Source organism: Engraulis encrasicolus, chromosome 12, assembly GCF_034702125.1.
Source record: "Engraulis encrasicolus isolate BLACKSEA-1 chromosome 12, IST_EnEncr_1.0, whole genome shotgun sequence".
NCBI classification, from domain to species: domain Eukaryota; kingdom Metazoa; phylum Chordata; class Actinopteri; order Clupeiformes; family Engraulidae; genus Engraulis; species Engraulis encrasicolus.
The window spans coordinates 27,757,642-27,779,914 of record NC_085868.1 but is presented as its reverse complement, the minus strand read 5'-3'; the positions used below and the strand labels follow the sequence as shown (position 1 = coordinate 27,779,914).

At 43.1% G+C, this 22,273-nt stretch overlaps 2 protein-coding genes across 2 annotated transcripts in view; both read right to left on the bottom strand.

The window, feature by feature from the left end:
- ly75 (lymphocyte antigen 75) overlaps window positions 1-8,805 on the bottom strand; it is an 80,169-nt gene extending 71,364 nt beyond the window's left edge. Inside the window, exons 1-2 of the mRNA XM_063212027.1 lie at window positions 8,187-8,805; window positions 3,629-4,039 (exon numbers count right to left, since the gene is read on the bottom strand). Of these exons, the coding sequence (XP_063068097.1) occupies window positions 3,629-4,039; window positions 8,187-8,298 (523 nt within the window). The 5' untranslated portion in view covers window positions 8,299-8,805. The remainder of the gene's footprint in view (window positions 1-3,628; window positions 4,040-8,186) is intronic.
- Window positions 8,806-13,977: 5,172 nt separating this feature from the next.
- Window positions 13,978-22,273, bottom strand: part of pla2r1 (phospholipase A2 receptor 1) — an 89,984-nt gene continuing 81,688 nt past the window's right edge. The window contains exons 28-30 of the mRNA XM_063212026.1: window positions 21,253-21,429; window positions 16,034-16,075; window positions 13,978-14,233 (exon numbers count right to left, since the gene is read on the bottom strand). Coding sequence (XP_063068096.1) covers window positions 14,022-14,233; window positions 16,034-16,075; window positions 21,253-21,429 — 431 coding nt within the window. The 3' untranslated portion in view covers window positions 13,978-14,021. The remainder of the gene's footprint in view (window positions 14,234-16,033; window positions 16,076-21,252; window positions 21,430-22,273) is intronic.

Here is a 22,273-nt window from a genome sequence, read left to right as displayed (position 1 = left end):
TAGTCCGCAGTGAAACTTCAATGGTGACATTTATCTAATTCCCCGCGCTGGCACTGTGGCCAAGGCAATTCCACGCTTGCAGTCATGTTTTCATTTTCTCCATATTCTGGCCAAGTCTAGCTGGACAAAGTCCACCGGATGTCCAGGAGAGATCAGGGCTCAGGGCAAAGTCTGCTAAATATCCAGGAGAATCCACTCTCCAATCTCCATCTCAACCCACTGCCAACCTGGCATTGAGGCCAGTAGGGTTCTATTTAGGGCTACACAATATGTCAAAAATGTATCGAAATCGCGACATCAAGAGTGGCGATGTGATGTAATGACTTAATTTCTGATAACAAGTAAGAATTTTCTGTGCTTGAGTGTCCAATCACTAGCTGAATGTCAACAAATGCGCAAGAAGCCCGCCACAACCAAAGTCGTGCCCCCCCGCACAGACCGACAAATTAGTGACAAGAAAAACACTCTGCTATATTTCTAAGTGGGTGGTTGACGTTTAAGGGCGTGACGCAAAAAAAAAAAGGTTTTCAAATTCCTGAAAAAAATGATGGATGAAAAAAATAGAAAAAAAGGACTTAGTGGTCTGTGGAATTTCACCTTATTTTTTGCCATTTTTGGGAAAATGTGTCCTGCATCAACACATAGCATAGGCATGTCACACCGCAGGAAAATGGAGTCACACCACAGGGAATTCACTGCATTATGGCCATTTTAATCCTTTTGTATACATGACTGACATCTGAGCTCATGCTAACTTGATAATGATATTGTGTAAAATCTTAATATGTGTTTTCATTAATAAAAAAACTTTTTTTTCCTCCTATAAGAGCAGTCACACCACAGGACACCATAAAATGAACCTAAGCATTGCGTGACAGAAAGATTGCAATATGAAGACATATTAAGAGGTTAAGAGTCACCTTAAACTTCCACAGCACCTTCCAAGAACTGAGGTACTGACTGGTTAGGAGCCAGTCTTTAAGACCCTTGTAGTTGGCCTTGCAGCTGCCCATTCACAGACATTGACATACATGTCACCCCACAGGACGCAATTTGTGTTACGAAATTGAACTTGTAGTTAATATTACTGTCTTGAGTTTTTTCCACATTCACATATCTTAATCTAAAGTTAAGATTTATGCAATCATGGCAAATGCTTCATACATTATTCAAAATGTTGTTGGTTAATTTGTATATATATTATTTTATATTGTTTCAATAATGTTACAATCACACCGCAGGAAATTTGACATATAAACCTTTACATAAATCTTAACAAAAATGTTTCTTCTCATCTAAGACTAATATGAAACATAATGTACCACATCTTCTTTCATTGACATTTGTTTTTTAAAGGAAAATAACAGTTTTGTAGGTTTTTAACCAATGTTACGAAAAAACAAGGCGTCACGTCTCCCACCCAAATATCGTTTAAATATCGTTATCGAGTATGCCGTTACCGAGTATGCCGTTACCGAGTATCGAATCTTTTTCTGATATCGTGCAGCCATAGTTCTATTCCGTCTTTCCCACAGAACATCAGTTAGACACGGTGGCTGGGGGGGTTAGCCGGAGCCAGAGACATGTGCCTGACAACTTCAGAAAGGCTATGCTGTGCAGATTCATATGATCTATGACAGATCATTATGATTCCCCCCACGGTACAAAATCTTTCTCTTTTTCAGGGGACCTAGTCAAGGTGGAAGGTGTTTGTGGTCAAGATACAGTGCGGAGGGAAACCCTGCAATTGTTCCCTCTGTGTCAAAGATAAAAAGTCACACAGGCCCCATAAAGGAAACCGAAAGTAACAACAGGTATCCCCTTACATCAGGGCAAAGTCTACTAAATACCAAATCCACTGTCCACCTCAACCTACTCCCACACTCGCCTTCAGCACAGTATTTCCCACAAAACATGTCTTCATCAAGGAGGGGTGGCTATGTTGTGCATCATGTCCCCACATCAGGACCAAAAGGTTTGGATGTATCACTTTGAAATGAAATTTGATATGAAACCCCATGAAATGAAATAGGTCATGTTTTTTTAAACATTTTATACAATACATTTTATTTATCTTTAGGGGACCACAGTCAAGGTGGAAGGTGGATTGTTGTCAAGGTGGTCGCCTGTACCACAAGTAGTGTGAAAACCCTGTGTAGAGTTCCTCGTTTTCCCCTCTGTGTCACTGATAATAATTCACACAGGCACCATAAAGGAAACCGAAAGTGTTGCCGGGGCTGCCAGGGACTTTTGACGGCTTGGCAACGGTGCGCAACTGCCAAAGCATGTGAGGACCGTAAAAAACCAAAGAAGCTGGTTGGAACCGGATAATCAAGTCTGACCTTAGATGATCACGTAGACCTGAGCAAAGAGAGGAAGCGTAAATCCTCTTCAGATCCAGTAAGGGCTTAAGCATTGGCTTCAACAAGAGGGGGCAAACAATGTTGCTAAAAGCAGGATCATCTCCTCTCTTCATACCGCTAAGAAGCTTGTTATGACCCTTTTTAAAAACCGTACTTCTTTTCCTCCAAATAAAGCGATTATGCACTTATCACTGTCCTGTGCGCTTGGCAACACTGACTTTGCTATGCCTTGGTGGCCATCTTTGTTCTCTTCTACCTTCTGTATCTTTAGCATGTCCTCTACTGAACCTACTCATTTTTTATAAAGCTGCCTGATCAGTGTAATGTAGTGTAAATAAATGTTAAAAAACGATAGTCGATAAAGAGTGGCGATTAAAAAACAAAATCTGACTAGGCCACTTGCTCCCAGGGTTGCTTATGAGTAAAGGTGGTATCTCATCTTAAACCTGTAATATCTGATCTCGCGGACAAACTGTAGAGAACAACTCAAGTCAAAACAAGACTTGTGTGGGCCAAGGCCGGCGTCACATCCAAAAAAATAAGCGATATCACCACACATCTCAAATAGGAGAAGTTGCCTTCGTGCATTTCCGTGTGTGCACAATACAGTATGGGTGTGCACTGCACAATCGGTAAACATTCAATCAGTCCGAATGGTTCTCTACTGATTGTCATCATATTTTTTTTTTAAAAATGTTACCTGTTCCAAATTTTTCAGTATTTTGCCATGGGTGTCACATTTAGGTACAAAGTACATTGCTCATCATTATATGGTAGTCATTGGGAAAGTATGTGTTCGTGACTGTATGTGACTTGGTCTGTCCGTGTCTATGCAAATCTGTTTCTCTATTGTGTCTGTGCTTCCGTGTCAGTGTTTCTGTGCTCTGTCTGTCCATGTCTATGTCTATGTCTGTTTCTGTGTGTGTGTGTGTGTGTGTGTGTGTGTGTGTGTGTGTGTGTGTGTGTGTGTGTGTGTGTGTGTGTGTGTGTGTGTGTGTTTCTATCTCTCTGTGCGAGTTTGTGTATACGTGTCAGTATGTGTATACGTGTAAGCGTGTGTATACTGTATGTGTCAGTATGTGTGTATACATGTGAGTGTGTGCGTACGTATGCGTGCATGTTTCTGTCTGTGTGTGTGTGTGTGTGTGTGTGTGTGTGTGTGTGTGTGTGTGTGTGTGTGTGTCTATCGGTCTGTCTGTGTGTGTGTGTGTGTGTGTGTGTGTGTGTGTGTGTGTGTGTGTGTGTGTGCGCGCCACAGTCCTCACTGTTATACTCCTGGTGGCATATGCTGTCCTCCGTGGTGCCCGCCCGTCTCCAGGCGTCCGTGGGCTTCCTCTTGGCCAGCACCGTGTCCCCCGCGGCGGACCCCCTGGTCAGCCCCATCTCGTAATCCGTGTACAGCGTCTGACCCACGCAGTGCCAGCCCAACATGGTGCCCGCGGCGTCGCACTCAAACAGCCCCAGGGCCTTGCTGTGGACCTCCAGGCCCAGGCAGCGCGACGAGCCCAGGTGGAAGAGCCGGTGGCCGTGCCCCCACTTCCACAGCGTGTTGGGGTCCGGTGGTGTAGCGGCGGTGGTGCTGGTGGTGGTGCAGTTGGCCAGGGTGAGCTGTGACTGGCCGGTCACTACCAGACACTGGCTGGAGTTCACGTGCTGGATGGAGAAGGCGCCATCATCTGTGCGGGGTGAGGGAATTAAATATTTTAAGCAAAAGTAATGGAAAGATTTTTTGTTTTTGTTTACTTTTTTGAAAGAGACAGGTTTGATGAGACCCATTTAAGTTCTTAGAAGAGGCAGCTACTGTTCCACACTCCAGTCCAGCGGTGGCGGTAATACGCCAAAGTTGTTGTCAACCGTCATTAAAAAAGGAAGAAGAAGAAGGTGGGGGAATGGATAGGGGACTCACTAATTCGCCGCCCTTTCGGTACTTACCGCTTACGTCATACGACCCTTACCCTAAACCTAACCCTAAACCTAACCCTAACCTTAACCCTAAACCTAACCCTAATGCAGGGGTCCCCAAACTTTTTTCTCTGGGGGCCACATTATCGTTCCTGACTGTGATCAGGGGCCGGGATCAATCATGTGGGCTGTATACTAGGCCACTGCCCAGGCCACTGCCTGTTATAGCCATACTTTCTTAGCCTGGTGAACCAGCGCCACCCGCTGGACGGCAAAATGTTTTGTCTACGGGTGGGTCTGGCCTCGCATAATGATTCAATGAAGCCAGAATGCCAAGAATCTGGCAAACCAATTACAACGCAAAGATGTGTTTTGAATCAAAGTGGGCAGGGTTTTGAGGGAAGGTTGTTCTCATCAACAATCTTCGGATGTATTATGGATCGAGGCCAGACTAAATTAGACATCCACATTTAGTCTGGTTTATCAGGCTAATACTTTCTAGCACAAAATAGTTTATCATTACAAGTGATTTGCAAAAGAAGTGAGTACTTCACATGTTTTTCAATTTGAAATACCACAGGTATTCCATTTCTAAAAACCATGTACAAATAGCAAGGAAAGGTTAGAAAAATATGGAGATTGACAGTTCATGAGTTATAGGCTACAATAGAAATGGTAGGCCTGTTTATATTACAGTGAGATGGTGATTCTGGTGATTCACACTAGGTTAGTGAAAGTTAAACTGTAGGAAGATAAACAAAATGAAATATTTAAACAATATATATTGTCATTATTTTTTTCTGTGAGGATTGCTTCTTTGGGCCAGCTCAAATGGTGAGGTGCAGAGAGGTGGAGGGCCGGTCAAAGGGGCATGGCGGGCCGCATCCGGCCCCCGGGCCTTAGTTTGGGGACTCCTGACTTAAAGGGACAGTTTGGTCAATTTCAACATGCAGTTGTATTGCTCACGCTACCCTTGACTTGTCAGTACCTGGTGATGCCACGTTTTTCGGCTCGGCCCTTTCCAAGATATGAGCAATTCTAATGGGGGCAGCGTTTGTTTACATTTTTAAAAAATGAAACATAGGCCAACTCCAAATATTTTCCCAAAAGGTACTGCTGTTTGCTAGTTGTCTGCTGATGTTTTATAACCTTTTGGATGTTTTTGGGAATAAATAAAAATGTTTTTTTGAAATGTAAACAAAGAGCTGCCCCCATTACAATGACCAGGATCTCGGAAACGGCTGAAGAAGAAGAAAAAAAAATCTCAGGCACTGACAAGTCCAGGGTAGTGTGAGCATTACAACTGCATGTTGAAATTGACCAAACTGTCCCTTTAACCCTAACCCTAACCCTAACCCTGACCTTAACCCTAACCCTAAACCTAACCTTAAATCGCATGTTTGAAATGTTTGATTACCATGTGACGTACCACGTAAGTACCGAGAGGGAGTCAAACTAGTGGGTCCTGAATGGATAGGCAATGCTGGTTATGTAGGGGTCAGGCCTGATAGTGCAGGAGAAGAACATCCTGAGCTTGAGGCTTTAACACAGGGGTGGAGAACCTTTTTCATTCGAGGGGCCACTTCAAATTCCAACAAGGGCCGTAAAAGTCCTCCGAGGGCCGTACCATGAACACAAATCAGGATTTCCCCATGCAATTTAGGCCTATATTGAAGGTAGACACCTTTAAAACAGTCCCCACCTTCTCTAGGTCCCCTGAATATACCCTAATTGCATTGGAAATGTAATTTATAAGATTCCTTTACAAAAGATGTCATATTTTATGTGAAGCTCCATAACATTTAAATTATATTGGGGTGGATCCTCAAACGACCCTTGAGACATAGGTTCCCCACCCCTGCTTTAACACTTAGATGTAAGAAAAACCGAATGACTTATCTTGACTTTTATTCTTGCAAATAAACTCTGCCAAGCCTGAACTCAGAGAGTGAGCGTGAAGAACACCACCGGCTCTGATGGGTGCTTCAAAGTAAATGATTTTATGATGCTGTGCACTTTATTATGATACACAATTTCCTATGTAAAACTAACAGGCTTATTCACAGAAGATTGAAACTGTGTTTCACCAGACTCCAATGTGCAATGGAAACAATACAGATGAGTCATACATCAAGAGAACATGAACAAAAACCCCATACAATAAATCAAAAATCAAAACACAAAGTCTCTCTCTCTCTCTCTCACACACACACACACACACACACACACACACACACACACACACACACACACACACACACACACACACACACACACACACACACACACACACACACACACACACACACACACACACACACACACACACACACACTACAGTCAATACACAAAGACATAAAGGTAATGTAGGGTGATGATGACAGGTCAGGTGACACTCATGGAGAGAGGAACTCTGTGTGTGTGTGTGTGTGTGTGTGTGTGTGTGTGTGTGTGTGTGTGTGTGTGTGTGTGTGTGTGTGTGTGTGTGTGTGTGTGTGTGTGTGTGTGTGTGTGTGTGTGTGTTTGTGTGTGTGGGCGGCAAGTGTGAAGTTAGCGTGAACAAAAGAAGACTGCTTCCTGAAACCCAAATTCACACGTCCCTGTCAGCTCGTGGGTGACATGGAAACCCCATTGATGTTGGTGTAGGAAAAAATGAGGGAATCTGCTCTGCTAGGGTGCTCACCTCTGCACACACTGTAATTTGATAACAATACTCTCAAATGTATCTACCAAACAAACAAATGCATAAAGTGACAGACTTTTTAGCACTGCAAGTATGTCACCTCCATAACTGTCACACAAAAGGCCAGCTTTTGGTGTGTTGTTTCTGGCATGATAACCCAAATCAGTGAACTAACAGACTGACCCATGTCATGACGTAAACAAAGCATCCTTGCAGGAAACTTCTGCAATAACATACTGATAGCCGTGTATTTGGCATGACTGGGTGGTACAATATGCTCACATTTTGTGCAAAGCGAGAAAAAAAGAGAGACTCTTCAGGACGTGCGACAATTACAGCTACGACGTACAGTTAAGCCTACTTGTTTTGTTGCATCTGGATTTTGTTCAGCCCTCGGGAAAGGCTGACTCAAGCGCGCCAGGTTGTTACACTTGGCTACAGTTACATTGTTTCACACAAATCAGACTTTTCAAGTTGATCATAGCAGTTTGTGGGGTTCAGTCAGAAATACTGGATAAGGTAACACAATACTCCCCCAGAGTGTAGAATCTCTGGTTCAGCTAAGGACTTGTTCTGGATTCCTTCCATTTAACCTAATTGGTGGAGTTAATACTAGCCTATGGGACACCAGAACGTGCTATGGCGTCAACACTGCGTTTGAAACAAGTTGAAAAGAGAACTAGCATAGGTACAAGCGACGAACACAACAGCAGCAGGCAGATTTCAGTATATTTGGTACATTTGATACAGGCTACCTAAGCGAAAAAACACTCACGTATGGGAAATGAGCGACCATGTTTCCACAAAACAACATAAACTACTTCTTATTCAACGCAATTCATAACTTTCTGTTCATGCCGCCGCCAAGCCTTTGTCATTCCTGACTGGAATTCTATAACGTAAGCCATAGCAAGCGGGCCGCAATGTATTTCAAATGGGTTATAGCCATACTCTAAGCACACTCTAAGAACACGGAAATACTGGGTTTAGATGACTTCTTATAAACTACACCAAAAACTTGTTTACTATTGCACTACTAGTTCATTCCCACGTGCAAAAGTTAAAAATGGATGCTATGCGCTCGTACGCGGAATTGCGCACAACAAAACGCAGCTTTGGAATCGCCTACACAACTTTCCCCGGCTGGTTTGATTTCTCTCCTCTATCCATGACTGAATAGAACCGAATAAGACAGAGAGGCAAACGTTAGATGAACTCTTCCTGATTCAATTGCTTACCTGAATTGCCATTTGGCCCACAATATCCAATAGAGCTAGATCCACAGAGAATAGTTACCAACAGCACCGTGGATAGTTTTGCGTGTATATTCCCAGTCATAATGGACGCCATGAGAAGTTGTTTTCACAGTCCAGCTATGCATTTAATCCAGTCATTAAAGATGTGGTGTGGTGCTTCGACGACCTGTCATCTGGAACTCGGGACAGCGTTGTTGTGGAAGTTGTCGCGACTTGGGGAAAGCGTCCGCTTTCGTTTTGCCCCTCTCTTGTTAATGCGTGTTCACGATTCGTCAGCTGTCAGACGCCAGAGGCAGAGTTCACGCCCAAAAAAGTCGTAGAAATAGATGGACATCTAACCAGTTCAAAGCGCAACTCAAAACATCTACACTTGGGCGAGTTGTGGGCTGCACATCTCAATACGCCAATATACGCAGGGCACTAATGGACAGCCTCGTCCATCATCGATGGGCTTGTGCCTATGGCTACTTTGACCATTGAAAGTGGACGATGTGCTCTGGATGAACCATTTGAGCTCTCGTAATCATGGGCAGATCTGCCTGAAACTCAACCCGGCCTGGTGTTCACGTTATCAATTCCACAGGCGCAGTTATGCTGAATCATGGCAGCCGGTGATGATGGAAGGGTACTGATACTCTTGTTTTTCGTCTGGGCGGGGCGCACGCAACACCAAATAAATACACGGGTTTTCAGCATGATAGTAGGCTACAATAGCACATCATGTCTTTCCCCATTACACTCCCTTCACAAAAATGTAATTCGCTCAACGCTCTGTGAATAAAAAAAAAGTATATCTGGCATTGTATGTTGACACAAGCTCAAGGTTCATAATAAAGATGGGGCGAGCCATATTTCCATGGATGGACATGTGGTCTAAAGTTACTATGTCTCATTTTTTCCAGACTGCGTCCCCTTTCCCTACACATAGCCAACATGATTGCCATCCACGGGCCTAACTGGCCTAGTACTTTCCAGGACACAACTTCAAAATAAGCACTGGAAATCAATCGTATGATGAACCAGCACTGCAAATCACATGTATTTGGCATGTGAAATTGTATATCAGACCTTTCTGGAAGACCATTGGTCCACTGGCCTAGCTGTATTACAGCTACAGTGTTGCCGTGGTGCTGACAGAGCTGGCCCAGTGGACTTGGACCAAATTTCCAAAATAAAGGCCAGGGCAATTTAGTGCAACCCCCTTGGCGACACACACACACACACACACACACACACACACACACACACACACACACACACACACACACACACACACAGAGAGAGAGAGAGAGAGAGAGAGAGAGAGAGAGAGAGAGAGAGAGAGAGAGAGAGTGTGTGTGTGTCCCTGAACAGTTTCCAAACTGAGTAATAATGCCCAGTATATCAGATTACCACACTAGACCTGGTTACTGCTGTATAATATACAACTAAAATAGGTTTGTCTGACCTACTCTTAAGTAATATGTGCTTGAGGTCACCATAACAACTGACAAAAGACTTGACATTTCTTTTTGGGCCACATAAAAAAACTAGCTTCCAAGGAGAAAAATGAAGAGAATCCCATTTTATTCAGTCTCCTGTGAAAGAGCACCTCCGTTTTAAATGGGAAAACTTAATGGCTGTCTCCTGTGCTACACTGTTGCATGATGCTATGAACAACCATAGCACACCAGTTTTGAAACTATGCAGTGGATATACTATTTTATGTTAGGTTAGTATAAAAACAGGTGATGTTAAAATAAATTGTGTGATTTCATGACGGTCTGCATGAAAAACAGCAGAGGGCTGCATTTGGCCCCACAAGCCTTAGTTTGCCCAACCCTGGTTTATTTAATGGAAATAAGCTTTCCAGCTTTATTGTCTTATCCCGACTCTTGTTTTTTTAATTTATTTTTAAATTCAAGTAGGCTATATGCAGGGCCGGCGCTAGGCAAAGGCAGACAAAGCGGTCACCTAGGGCACCAAATGTCTTGGGGGCGCCAGGAATACCAAAATCTCCCATAAAATTAGGACAAGTGAAATAAGACATTAAACTTCACATTAATAATGAATGTTCACGGTCACTCAGTATATTTGTAGGTAATAGATCAGATGTGCTCAATCAGATGTACAGTGTTATGTTAATGCACAAATAAGGAAATAGGGAAAGGGAGTGCTCGCCTAGGGCACCACATTGACTAGAAACCGCCCTGAGTATGTGGTGCCGTTTATATGAAACATAATCATGTATTTAACACGTACAGTATATAAGAACTGAGAATGTCAAATAACATCATTCAAAATCATTAATTCATACCTCGGTGAATGTGCTGAACATTATGAGAAAATGGAAACAAGCATAAAGAGTTGTCAAGGAATGATGATGCAGACAGCCTTGGGTGGAGAGATTTGAGTTCTTTTAATATTCTTCTGAAATCTGTTGCTCTTCTACATAGATGAAAAATATCCAGTCTTGATACACATGGTGAGTTGGTTGAGGAGAGTATTAACAGGTATGATAAAAAGGGATACTCTTTTTACAAAAAAAATAAAGAGGTGAAAAAAGGCACTGCTTCTTAAATACAAAAACAACACTTGTGGTTTTGCAAATCTATTTTTCTAAGACGTAGCACAGCTGACGTATTATCTTAATGTAAATCTAAATATTCACAATAGGTTTACAGAAAACAATTGTATGCAATTGTCGTCTCAGATAATTATGAAAACGCACACACATACCTACATAAACTCTTTCAATCCTTCCCTCTCTCTCTTTCTCTCACGCACGCACGCACGCACGCACACACACACACACACACACACACACAACACACACACACACACACACACACACACACACACACACACACACACACACACACACACACACACAAGCACGCACGCACGCACACACACACACACACACAGCTACTCTATTTAGATGTGGTTAGGTTGCATTGAGAGGTTTGAAGTGATAAAGTGCTCATTATAAAAAGCAACATTACAGTTTTTAGAAGAAAAAAAAAAACGTTTAAAAAAAATACATCTCCCAATCACGTACTAGAGGAAATCAACTATCTGACTATCTGGAATGATATAGAATATACTGTAATGCTTATCATGGCTTCTGCTTAAAAAAAAAAAAACTCTGGAAAGGCAAACGCAGTCCTGGTTCCCGATTCAGTTTTACATTTGCTTTGGTAACACAAAAAAATACTCTGAATATGTAACAGTTTTCCCTGATCTTTATAAAAGAATGTACATTCCCAGCTTGTCTTTAGCATCCCCCTCATATTAATTTCACTCATACTGGAACAGGAGTTCTGAGAGAGAGAGAGAGGTCTCATTACCAGAAAACTGATCAGCAAACAGAGAAGGTGAGCGAGGGCAGTCATTTTTCAATGTCATTAACAAATGTTAGACAACTTGAAAAAAACTCCTGCACACTGACCATTTCACTGTTTTCTTTAGTAATCCAGGACCGAAAGGTTGTGTTTACTGTATAAGAAAACAGCGAAATGGTCAGTGTGCAGGAGTTTTTTGCTCAAGTGGTCTGATGTAACCTAGGGGCCATCTCTGATACACCTGCCAGCTGAGGTGTTAGGAATTGGATGAAATAGGATGGGTCAAATACGTCCAAAAAGGAATTCAGTGTAACGGATAGGCTACCTTCTGCTGACTAACTGTAAGAAACATGACTCTTTTTATTTTATTTTTTTCCAGTGAATTCATGAAAGCCTCGGCTGTCATCCATTCACTTGAAACAATTTAAAAATCATGTTTTTTTTTACAGTTACAGTCAGCAGAAGGGTATCCAGTACACTGAATGACAATTCATTTTTGGACGTCTTTGACCCGGGTGCTCATCTGCTCAACCGTCCCTCCACTGCATGTTTCTCATTTCCCTTCCGGACGCTCTGTACGAATGCAATTAGTACGAGGAGATGGTAATATCAGGCTAGTTATTTCCCTCTCTCCCAAAAGTTTAAATGTCTCAACATAAATGACCTCTCACCCAAGCTGAGACAAGTCGACACAGGACCTCTAAACCTCTTCCTGTATGAGCTACTGTTTTTTTCAGTCAGAAGTTCAAAAGTCCACGTGCAGCTTAGGTCAGGTGCTGGTAACTGCAGGATGACTTGGAAAATAAAACACAAAAGAAGAAGGGTTTAGCGCACACTACTTGACTTAACAGACTTTATTCCAGAGCCAAACCTGCTGAGACTGGAGGACACACAACTAGTTTGCTCTGAATAAAATCTCTTAAGAGAACCCTTAAAAGGATACTGTCCCATTTTTGGAAATAAGCTCATATTACACCTCCCCTTGAGTTAAATAATTGAGTTTTACCTTTCTCCTGTACTTTCAACCATTCTCTGTGTACTGCAGTGCAAATTTTACCTCCAAGCTAGCAATTAACATTGAGTCCTATGAGACTAGTTAGCCGCCAGCTGGTATCATTGGACTCAATGTTAACTGCTAGCATGGAGGTAAAATTTGCACTGCCATACTCAGAGAACGGTTGAAAGTACAGGGGAAAGGTAAAACTCAGTTATTTAACTCAAGGAGAGGTGTAATATGAGCTTATTTCCAAAAATGGGACAGTATCACTTGAAAGACCTACTGTGCAATAATTCCCTTCCTTGTTCAAACTTTCCACAGCACAAAAGTGACAATAGAATACCCAACTGTTTGAGATTAGGTAAAGCAACTCAAAATGGAGGATGGACCTCTCGTCATGTAAAAAGTAAACAAGAACCTTTGGTGACAGTGGCGATGATTATTCATGAAAGAGGACACATTGGAATTTGAAATAAGGAACACCTAAACATTTGACACATTGCACCTTCAAAGGAACAGACCCTTTTTGATTTTCACATATTTGCACTATTTCCAAGCATTATTCATGAATGTGCATATATTTTTTGTCTATGTTTTTGCATTGTCCTGTTTAACAGTATAGCCAAATTAAGCATAGTAATGCAAGCCTATGGTACAAAATAAAACATCATCAAATGTACTTATAAACCACTTTAAAATGAATGTAAAATTCACCAGAGTGTAAAACAGCAATTTAATTCTGTCCAGTGATCACTTGTGGCTTGATGCTAAAGTTACCAGTTACTTCCAGTGATTATGCTAAGCTATGCTAATAATTCTGATCCAATAAATCTAAGTACTGAAAACACTGAGAAGAAATTGATATGCATGCATGATTAGGCCTAATGCTGGGAAATACTGCCTATATGTAAGAATCAAAAAAGGGTGGTCTGTTCCTTTAAGCCTAGCAGTGTGCAGTAAACCTTTTTCTTTTCTATTTTTCTTCACACTTTATCCTTCTGCCAGGAAGCCTAATTGCATGTACTTTAGTTATTAACTCTGCGGTCTGGCTGGATGGTTTTCACTTTTCCCGCCTCACAACCGTAGCCATAACTTTATCCCTGATCGTCTGTACACCACATTAATAGCACAATATAAACTTGGTTCCTTCATACATCATGCCCAGAGCAGTGAAGCAGTCTCTCTGGTTAAGAAATTACACCTGTCAATACGTTTACACTAACAGAATGATCTAGTTCTTTCTCTCTCTCATACACTCATACATTAAAGTATACGTCACTCACACTTTCTCTCTCTCTCTCTCTCTCTCTCTCTCTCTCTCTCTCACTCACTCACTCACTCACTCACTCACTCACTCACTCACTCACTCACTCACTCACTCACTCACACACTCACACACACACACACACACACACACACACACACACACACACACACACACACACACACACACACACACACACAAACACACACACACACACTACAAAACCATGAGTCTTATTCCCCTGCCGTGGACTCTAGGTCTGCGATGAGCACATTGCCGTCCGACTCGGTGGACTGCGAGCTGGTCTGTCTGTAGTACGCTGGTCCCAGAGTCGTCAGGCGCCGCAGGCCCACTTTCCTGTAGACCAGCAAGCCCACGCAGGCCAGCAGGGCGAACACACTGATGGCCAGCAGCACCGCTAACACCACAGCTCCGTGGTGCATACCTGAGGAGAGGGGGAGAGGGGGAGAAGGGGGGAGAGAGAGAGAGAGAGAGAGAGAGAGAGAGAGAGAGAGAGAGAGAGAGAGAGAGAGAGAGACAGAGAGAGAGAGAGAGACAGACAGACAGACAGACAGACAGAGAAAAAACCCCAATAATTATCATCATCACCACCACCACCACCTTCATCGTAACATCATCATAAACCTCTTCCAAGTCAGGAGAATCCTCCTCCTTCTCACCATCATCATCATCATCATCATCATCATTCATAACTATAAGTGTCAGAGCATCATCATGATCATGATCATCACCATCATCATCCTCACTACCACCACCTTCATCATCATCAGCCTCTTCCAAGTCAGGAGAATCCTCTGCCACCTCCTCCTCCTCCTCCTCCTCACCATCATCATCATCATCATCATCATCATCATCATCATCATCATCATCATCATCATCCATAACTATAGGTGTCAGAGCACCCAATAGAAGGAAGTGTTCATACAAATTAAATACATGATCATCTTATGATTAGTTTTGATTCCACATTTTTTTCAAGACTGGATGGTTATTACTGTACAGTATGCAAAACAAATCGGAAGTTCAGTCTGTCATAATTACATTGCGGTCGTACAGCAGGGGTGGAGAACCTTTTTCATTGGAGGGGCCACTTCAAATTCATCCGAGGCACGTAAAAGTCCTCCGAGGGCTGTACTATGAACACAAACCAGGATTTCCCCCTGCACTTTTTTTGCCTATATTGAAGGCAGCCACCTTTAAAACAGACCCCTCCTTCTCTAGACCCCTGAATATAACTTAATTGTATTGCAAATGTATTTTCTAAGATTCCATTACAAAATATGTCATATTTCATGTCATATTTAACGTTAAAATTACATTGGGGCCGGGGCCACATAAAACGGCCTCAATGGCCGCAATCGGCCCTCGAGACATAGGTTCCCCACCCCTGTCATACAGTATGGAGACACACATGCTCGCCTGTTTCACAACACTATTCCATTATCCAAGTAATACTGTAAACACCACACAAATCATTTCTCAAGCCGCCAAACTGTAGTTGTTTGTTTTTCACAGCAACTAATCCAGCAGAAATCGGCGTTTCATGCATCACTCACCACCAACCCCACCCCCCACCTCCACCTCCTCCCTCCCAGCTTTGTGCTCACAAATTGTCCCAAAGCTTGTTTTTGTTCCCGTTGCAGCTATCCCCATTTGTGGAGGGCACTATGTCAAAAGCACAGTCGCCTATTGTTCCCGGCTGAAGGCCCTAGCCCAGAGCCCAGAGGCAGACGGCCTGACGCAGTGTTGCCAGATTGGGCGGTTTCCAGCCCAATTACGCTGCTTAGGATGGCCGTCTGCGGATAAATATGGCACTTGGGCGGGTTTTTCTGCTCATTTGTGGCCATAGAAATAATTATTTAATTCAAATTAGGCGGGATTTAGTGCTTCCAGACGGTTTTTGAGCATTTTTGGACTGGTAATCATCAGTGTCATCTCGCAACCCTGCTGACTAGTTGGAATTATTAATGTGGGCCACAGCAGAGCAGAGCTGAGCAGAGCTGAGACAATGAAGGTTCTAATAAAGAATGTTGGGCTCCATAGAATATGATTTGGAATTCTAGAATCTTGTGCTACTGTACAAAAGTAAGGGATAATGTTCGGTGAGAATGTCGTGGAATAGTGTTTGACATTGCACCTGACTCTGCATTAATGTTTAATATACTATGACCAGCCCAGAGCTGAGAGGAGATGAGTAGAGCGTGGCGTATTCAGCCGAACTCACCATTCAGGGGCTCCACCTCCACTTCAGCCGCCCGGTCTGCCGCTATGGAGAAAGGAAAACAAGGAGAGGTGTGTGGTTTAAGAGAAATTGATGATCGAAGACTTAATATATAGTACATGGGTGAAGGGGTAAATTAAAGAGGTGGCTGAACTATGAGTTTGGTGATCGCGTTGAGGTAAACAAATGATGTGGAATGAAAATAGACGTATGCATTGAAAACAGGCTTTTGGATTGATCTGAAAATAGACTTCACGCTTCATGCTCAACACGCCATATTCAGTGGTGTAGTCATAAAACATTATAAGACATTAGTAAACTATGAATCTGGTGATAAGATAAAGAGGTAAATCATCTTTGAAGAATGGTGGCCCTCTAAAGTTCCCATCCTGCCTACAGACGGTGTAGTGTAATTGTTGGAATACTGACAAGCTGTTGGCACAAGAATTCTCTAATGATGAGAGAAAACTGTGGCTGAACTTTGAGAGGTGGCTTAATTCTGTTTACTTGCATTTGCCGTCCAATACAATCCTGCTTATTTACAAACAGGAATAATGAACCCTGTCCAAATAGGCTTAACTGATGACTAGAATTAAAGCCTCCTCGCTGTAGCAAAGTATGGACGCACATGTGTTTCTTTAAATTTTTTAAAAGAGGGAGAGACATGGGAGGATCAGCAAATCACCTTGAGCAGGAATCCCAAATCCTGTGTCAAAGAACCTTGTTGCCAAATGTACGATAATTATATCGTATTTGTACCATAATTTTGTCCATTTTTGGCCCTACTGTGGCTGATATGGTAGGGCACATGTTTACCACTTGGCCAACCCGGGTTCGATTCCCAGTCCGGGTTCTTTGCCGGTCCTTGCCCGTCTCTCTCTCCCAGCTCACTTCCTGTCTCTCCTCCACTATCCTGTCTCACAAAAACCCATAAAGGCTGAAAAGCCTAAAAAAAAACCTAAAAAAAAAAAAACAATAGTCAATTTTGTACTAAAACATGATGTACGATAGTTTCTGAGTTGTCATTCAGTTCATTTAGATGCCTTGAAACAACAATTTGGGTCTTGTAGGATAATTTCTTCCCCAAAAAAGCCCCCAAAACGATAATTTTTAGGTTTTGGTTCAATAATTCAGCATTTTCCATCTGGCAACACTGAAAGTAGCTGTTTAAGCCACTGCCAAGGCCCGTACATGTGTTTCTGTGTGAGCTAAATACTGTAAGTCTTAACTGGCAAGCCTGAAGGGAGGCCACTTAATACAGGTGCTGCAGGCTGCACTACAGCTGCTAAATTTAGTTTGTAGGTTAGTGTATCAACCGCTGCCACACATAGCACAACATCTAAACCACTACTCAGTCATGTGAGGATAGCTTATTGGAATGTGTTGTCAGGTCCATTTCCTGTCACATTTGGTACAGACTATATGCACACAGGATATGCTACAGTAAAAGCGTTATTTCAATTCAATATTTTCAAATTCAATATTTACAGTAAGTGCTAAATATATACCAGCATGCAGCTCAGTGCCGCTTCGTAAACCTGATACGTCCTTCTGTTTGGCTAACACTGGTTAGGCAATGACAACCAGATTGTTTATTTGAAGTAATTTATTTGAAGTAATTTGTAATTGTTTATTTGAAGATAATACTGCATATTCTACATAATCATAACTGATTGGACTCTAAATGAAAATGATACAATTGTGCAGCTCAAGACCTCTGTGTTTGGGTAACGCTGGCTAGCCTTGACAACCAGCGTATTTAATCTACACTGCGCGGCCAAAAAAAAAATGTCACCACCAAATATGGTCATACTCTTTAAAATGTTGTGGGCACACATTTATCTTGGATTATGACACAGTGCAGTGGCATTGTTTGGATAAGACTCTGCAATGTCACAAGATTAATTCCATCCAGTGTTGCATTCATTCTGCACTGATGACGGTAGAGTCTAACCACCACTTCAGGGTTGCCAGATGAGGCTGATGATTTCCAGCCCAAAAAATGTTCAAAACCCACCTAGAAGCACAAAATCCTGCCCAATTCTATTGATTTCTATGGGAAAAATTGGGTGGGTTATTCTGCTAAATGCCATTTTTACCCGCACACGGCCATCCTAAGCAGCCCAATTGGGCGGGAAACAGCTCAATCTGGCAACACTGACCACTATGCTAAGCCATTCTCAACAGGGCTAAGGTCCGGACACTTTGGTGGATCCATGTGTTACAGTAAAATGTTGTCTCATTCTCCCTGAAACACACATTCAAAATTTGAGCCCAATAAATCCTGGCAGTGTAATCTTGGAATATGCTCGCTCCATCAGTATCAGAGTTCCACTCATGGAATAAACCTGCTCATTTTCAAGTAGTCAGGTGACCTCATTCTTTGAGCACATACTGCTGCTGAACAGTGTTGCCAGATGTGTCTGATCAAATCCTGCCCAAAAGGTTCTCGAAAACTGCCAAAATGTGCTAAATTCCACCCAATTTCAACAAATGGCATTGATTTCTATGGGCACAAAACTGCAGAAAAAAACGGCAAATGGGCAATTTTTCCCGCTTTTACCCGCAGACGACCATCCCAAGCAGCCCAATTGGGCGGGTAACCACCCAATCTGACAACACTGTTGCTGAAGCTAGAGCTGACATCAAATGTTTATGTGATTGCCAATGCCAATGATGTTATCCTTCTCCAACAGACTATCGTCTTTTCTCACAGCCACTGAATGTGTCTTTGGACATGATTGTTTGAGAAATGGTTAAGAGGCTCATTGCAGCAGGGTGGTTCAAGGAGCACAGGACATCATTATTACTCATCATTATTAATAATTATTCATAATTATTATTACATCATTATGGCTAGTCCATGATCATTCAGTGCAGACCATGCCCCCATTGAGAATCTTTGGGATGTGCTAGAGAAGGCATTACTGTACACAGCATTCAGACTCCATCAACATCAATACTAGATCTTGGTTAAAAAAAAAAAATCATGCAACACTGGATGGCAATAAATCTTGTGACATTGCAGACATTTACTGAAACAATGGCACAGCAAATGTGTGCAATAATCAAAGCTAAAGTTGTTCAAATAATATATCACAGTGCGCAACCTTTTTTGGGTGAGAACTTTTTTTGGCCAGGCAGTGTACTTCACTGACAACACTGTAGTGTACATGCTACAGTATTATACTTATTTTTAGACTCTAAATGCAAGTGACGCAAGTGTGCACCTCAGAATAACTGAGTACTTTTTCTATTTGACCGATAACACTATATATGTAGTATATTCTACAGTATTCTAATTCTCTGAATACTCTGAATGCTCTGAGTGTGCAGCTCAGCGCGTTAGTATGACCTCTTTGCTTGGGTAACGCTGGCTCGGAGTGACAATCAGCTCGTTGTTTGTTCCTGTTTTTGGCATGCGTAGGCCGCTGTCATACTGAGCTCATTTGGCCATTACAAGCTTCTTGGACAGACTCTCTCACACACACACACATACAGAAACAAACGCAGGCGCGCGCACAAACACACACACATGCGCGCGCGCGCGCGCGCACACACACACACACACACACACACAAAGACACACACACACACACACACACACAAACACACACACACACACACACACACACACACACACACACACACACACACACACACACACACACACACACACACACACACACACACACACACACACACACACACACACAAACATCAGTACAACAAATATCCTCTCTTTCTCTCTCAAAGGGAGAGACACACCTAAACAGACAAAGACACTAAGACAGACCACAGTCTTGGAACACACTCACACTTGCACACCCAGTATTGTACACACCTCTCAGAGACTACATCAAAACACACAGCAAGCCAAGTTCAAAGGTCAAAAGGTGAGCAGGTGAGGCCCACCTGTCCTGGGTCTTGCAGATGAAGCCCAGTTTGTTTGTACAGAGGGCTCAGAGGCACTCAGAAATGCACACACACACTTGCACATGGAGTACTGTAGACATACAGCATACAGTATGTACCTTTCAGACACCACATGCAACGTACTGTATATTGTAACAAGTCAAGTTAAAAAGTTCAAAGTTCAAAGGTGAAAGCCCACCTCGGAAACTCCAACTCCCATTGTCATTGTGACACAACACTCCACAGCACACAAGTGCACACTGCACATAACAAAATTGTATTTATGCCTCAACCATGCAAGGCGGCAGCCCCCAATGGCGCCCCAAGGGAGCAGTGCGGTGGGACGGTACCATGTTCAGGGTACCTCAGTCATGGAGGAGTATGGGAGAGAGCACTGGTTAATTATTCCTCCCTTCAACCTGGCGGGTTAGAGTCGAAGCGGAAACCTTTGGGCAAACCTGGGGCGGTGGTGGCTCAGGTGGTCAAGGAGTCTGTTCGACAACCAGAAGGTTGCATCTGCCTGACCCCATCGACATGTCCTTGAGGAAGATACTTAACACCAGTTGCTCCTAGTGGCAGGGTGGTACCCTGCGTGGAAGCCACTGCCACCGGTGTGTGACTGTGAGTGTGAATGGGTGAATGTGAGGCATACAATGTAAAGCGCTTTGAGTAGTGCAGTCCAAAAAAAACCTCCTCTGGGCTACAAGTTTGATGCTCTAACCACTTACCCATGACTTCCCTGAGGTCAAAAGGTGATCAGACAAGAGGCTGTTCACCTGTACTGTACACCTGCCCACCTGACTTGGTCTTGCAGATGAAGCCCTGTTTGTTCATACAGAAGTCTTACCGTGGGATCACACCGCCGGCGTTGAACGCGTTGAAAGAGACGGAAGTAATTGACTTTGTATGGGAGAGCAGGCGCCAGACGCGCTAAAAGCCACGAATGCGTTTCTAGTGATGGGGGCGTCAAAAGTTGAACTTCATCTAAAAAATATGTAATGAGCTCGGCGCCAGCAGGCGTCAGCCAATAGAATGTTCACATTTTTCTAAACACGAGCTTCAGTTGGCCGAGATCCCTGGTCGAACGCTTCAGGTTGAATCGTGTGCTTTCCAGGCAGGAGTCAGCAGCGTTGTAGCTCTTTCAATGCCGGCCGTGTGATCGCACGGTGAGTGTGCACTCAGAAATGCACACACGCACGGGCACACACAGTACTGTATGCACACCTTTCAGACACCACATGCAACACAGTACTGAAACAAGCCAAGGTCAAAGGTGAGAGGTCAGTTGTACACCTTGTCACTCTCACCTGTCTTGGTCTTGCAGACGAAGCCCAGTTGGTCCGTGCAGGAGGCCAGGTTCCAGACGCCGTCGGACACGCGCAGGGACACGCAGGTGTCGGCCTTCAGCACGCGGGCGTCGGGAGGGCGGAAGTGCCAGCTGGAGTAGTCCAGTGGTGTGCCGTCCAACCAGGACAGGGAGTCAGCTGAGGAGAGGGTAGAGGTAAAGGGAGAGATTAAGTTTTTATAATTATTATTTTTGTTGTTGTTGTTGTTGTTATTGTTATTACTTTTATCATTATTATTGTTAATTATCATTAAGCAGGAATGAGAACATTAGGGTGCCTGAAGTGCCAACTGGAGTAGTCCAGTGGTGTGCCGTCCAACCAGGACAGGATGTCAGCTGAGGAGAGGGGAGAGGAAAAGGGATACAGTCCACAGCAATAATGAGTACACCCCTGTTGAAAAGGAACATTTTGAACAATATTTCAACAAACACGGAAGTTATTCCCAAAATGACCATAGAGTAAGTGTAATACAAAATCTTTTGAGCTAACGGCTGAAAAGAAAGGTCAGTAGTATACTGTAACTTAAATTACATATTTGTAATTTTTTGTGTAATTATGCCGGTGCAAAAGTGAGTACACCCCTATGTTAAACTGTCGGAGAAGCTCAAAAAGTGTTGTATTACACTCACTCTATGGTCATTTTGGGAATAACTTGTTAAAATATTGTTCAAAATTATTTCTGTGCACTGTAGGTAAAGTTAAAAACATATTATTATATTATTATTATTATTATTATTATTACTATTCTGCGGGGATGAGAGTAATATGGGGCCGGAAGTGCCAGAAGAGTAGTCCAGAGGAGAGCCGTCTAACCAGGCTGGGGAGTCGTTAGATGGAGGAGAGGAGAGGGGAGGAGAGAGGGAAAGAGAGGTTGGGAAGGGAAAAGAAAGGGAGGAGTGGTATAGATGGAGGAGTGGAGGAAAGGAGGGAGCTGGGGAGGGGAGACGCTGGGGGATGGAGACGGGCATGAGAGGATGGGTAG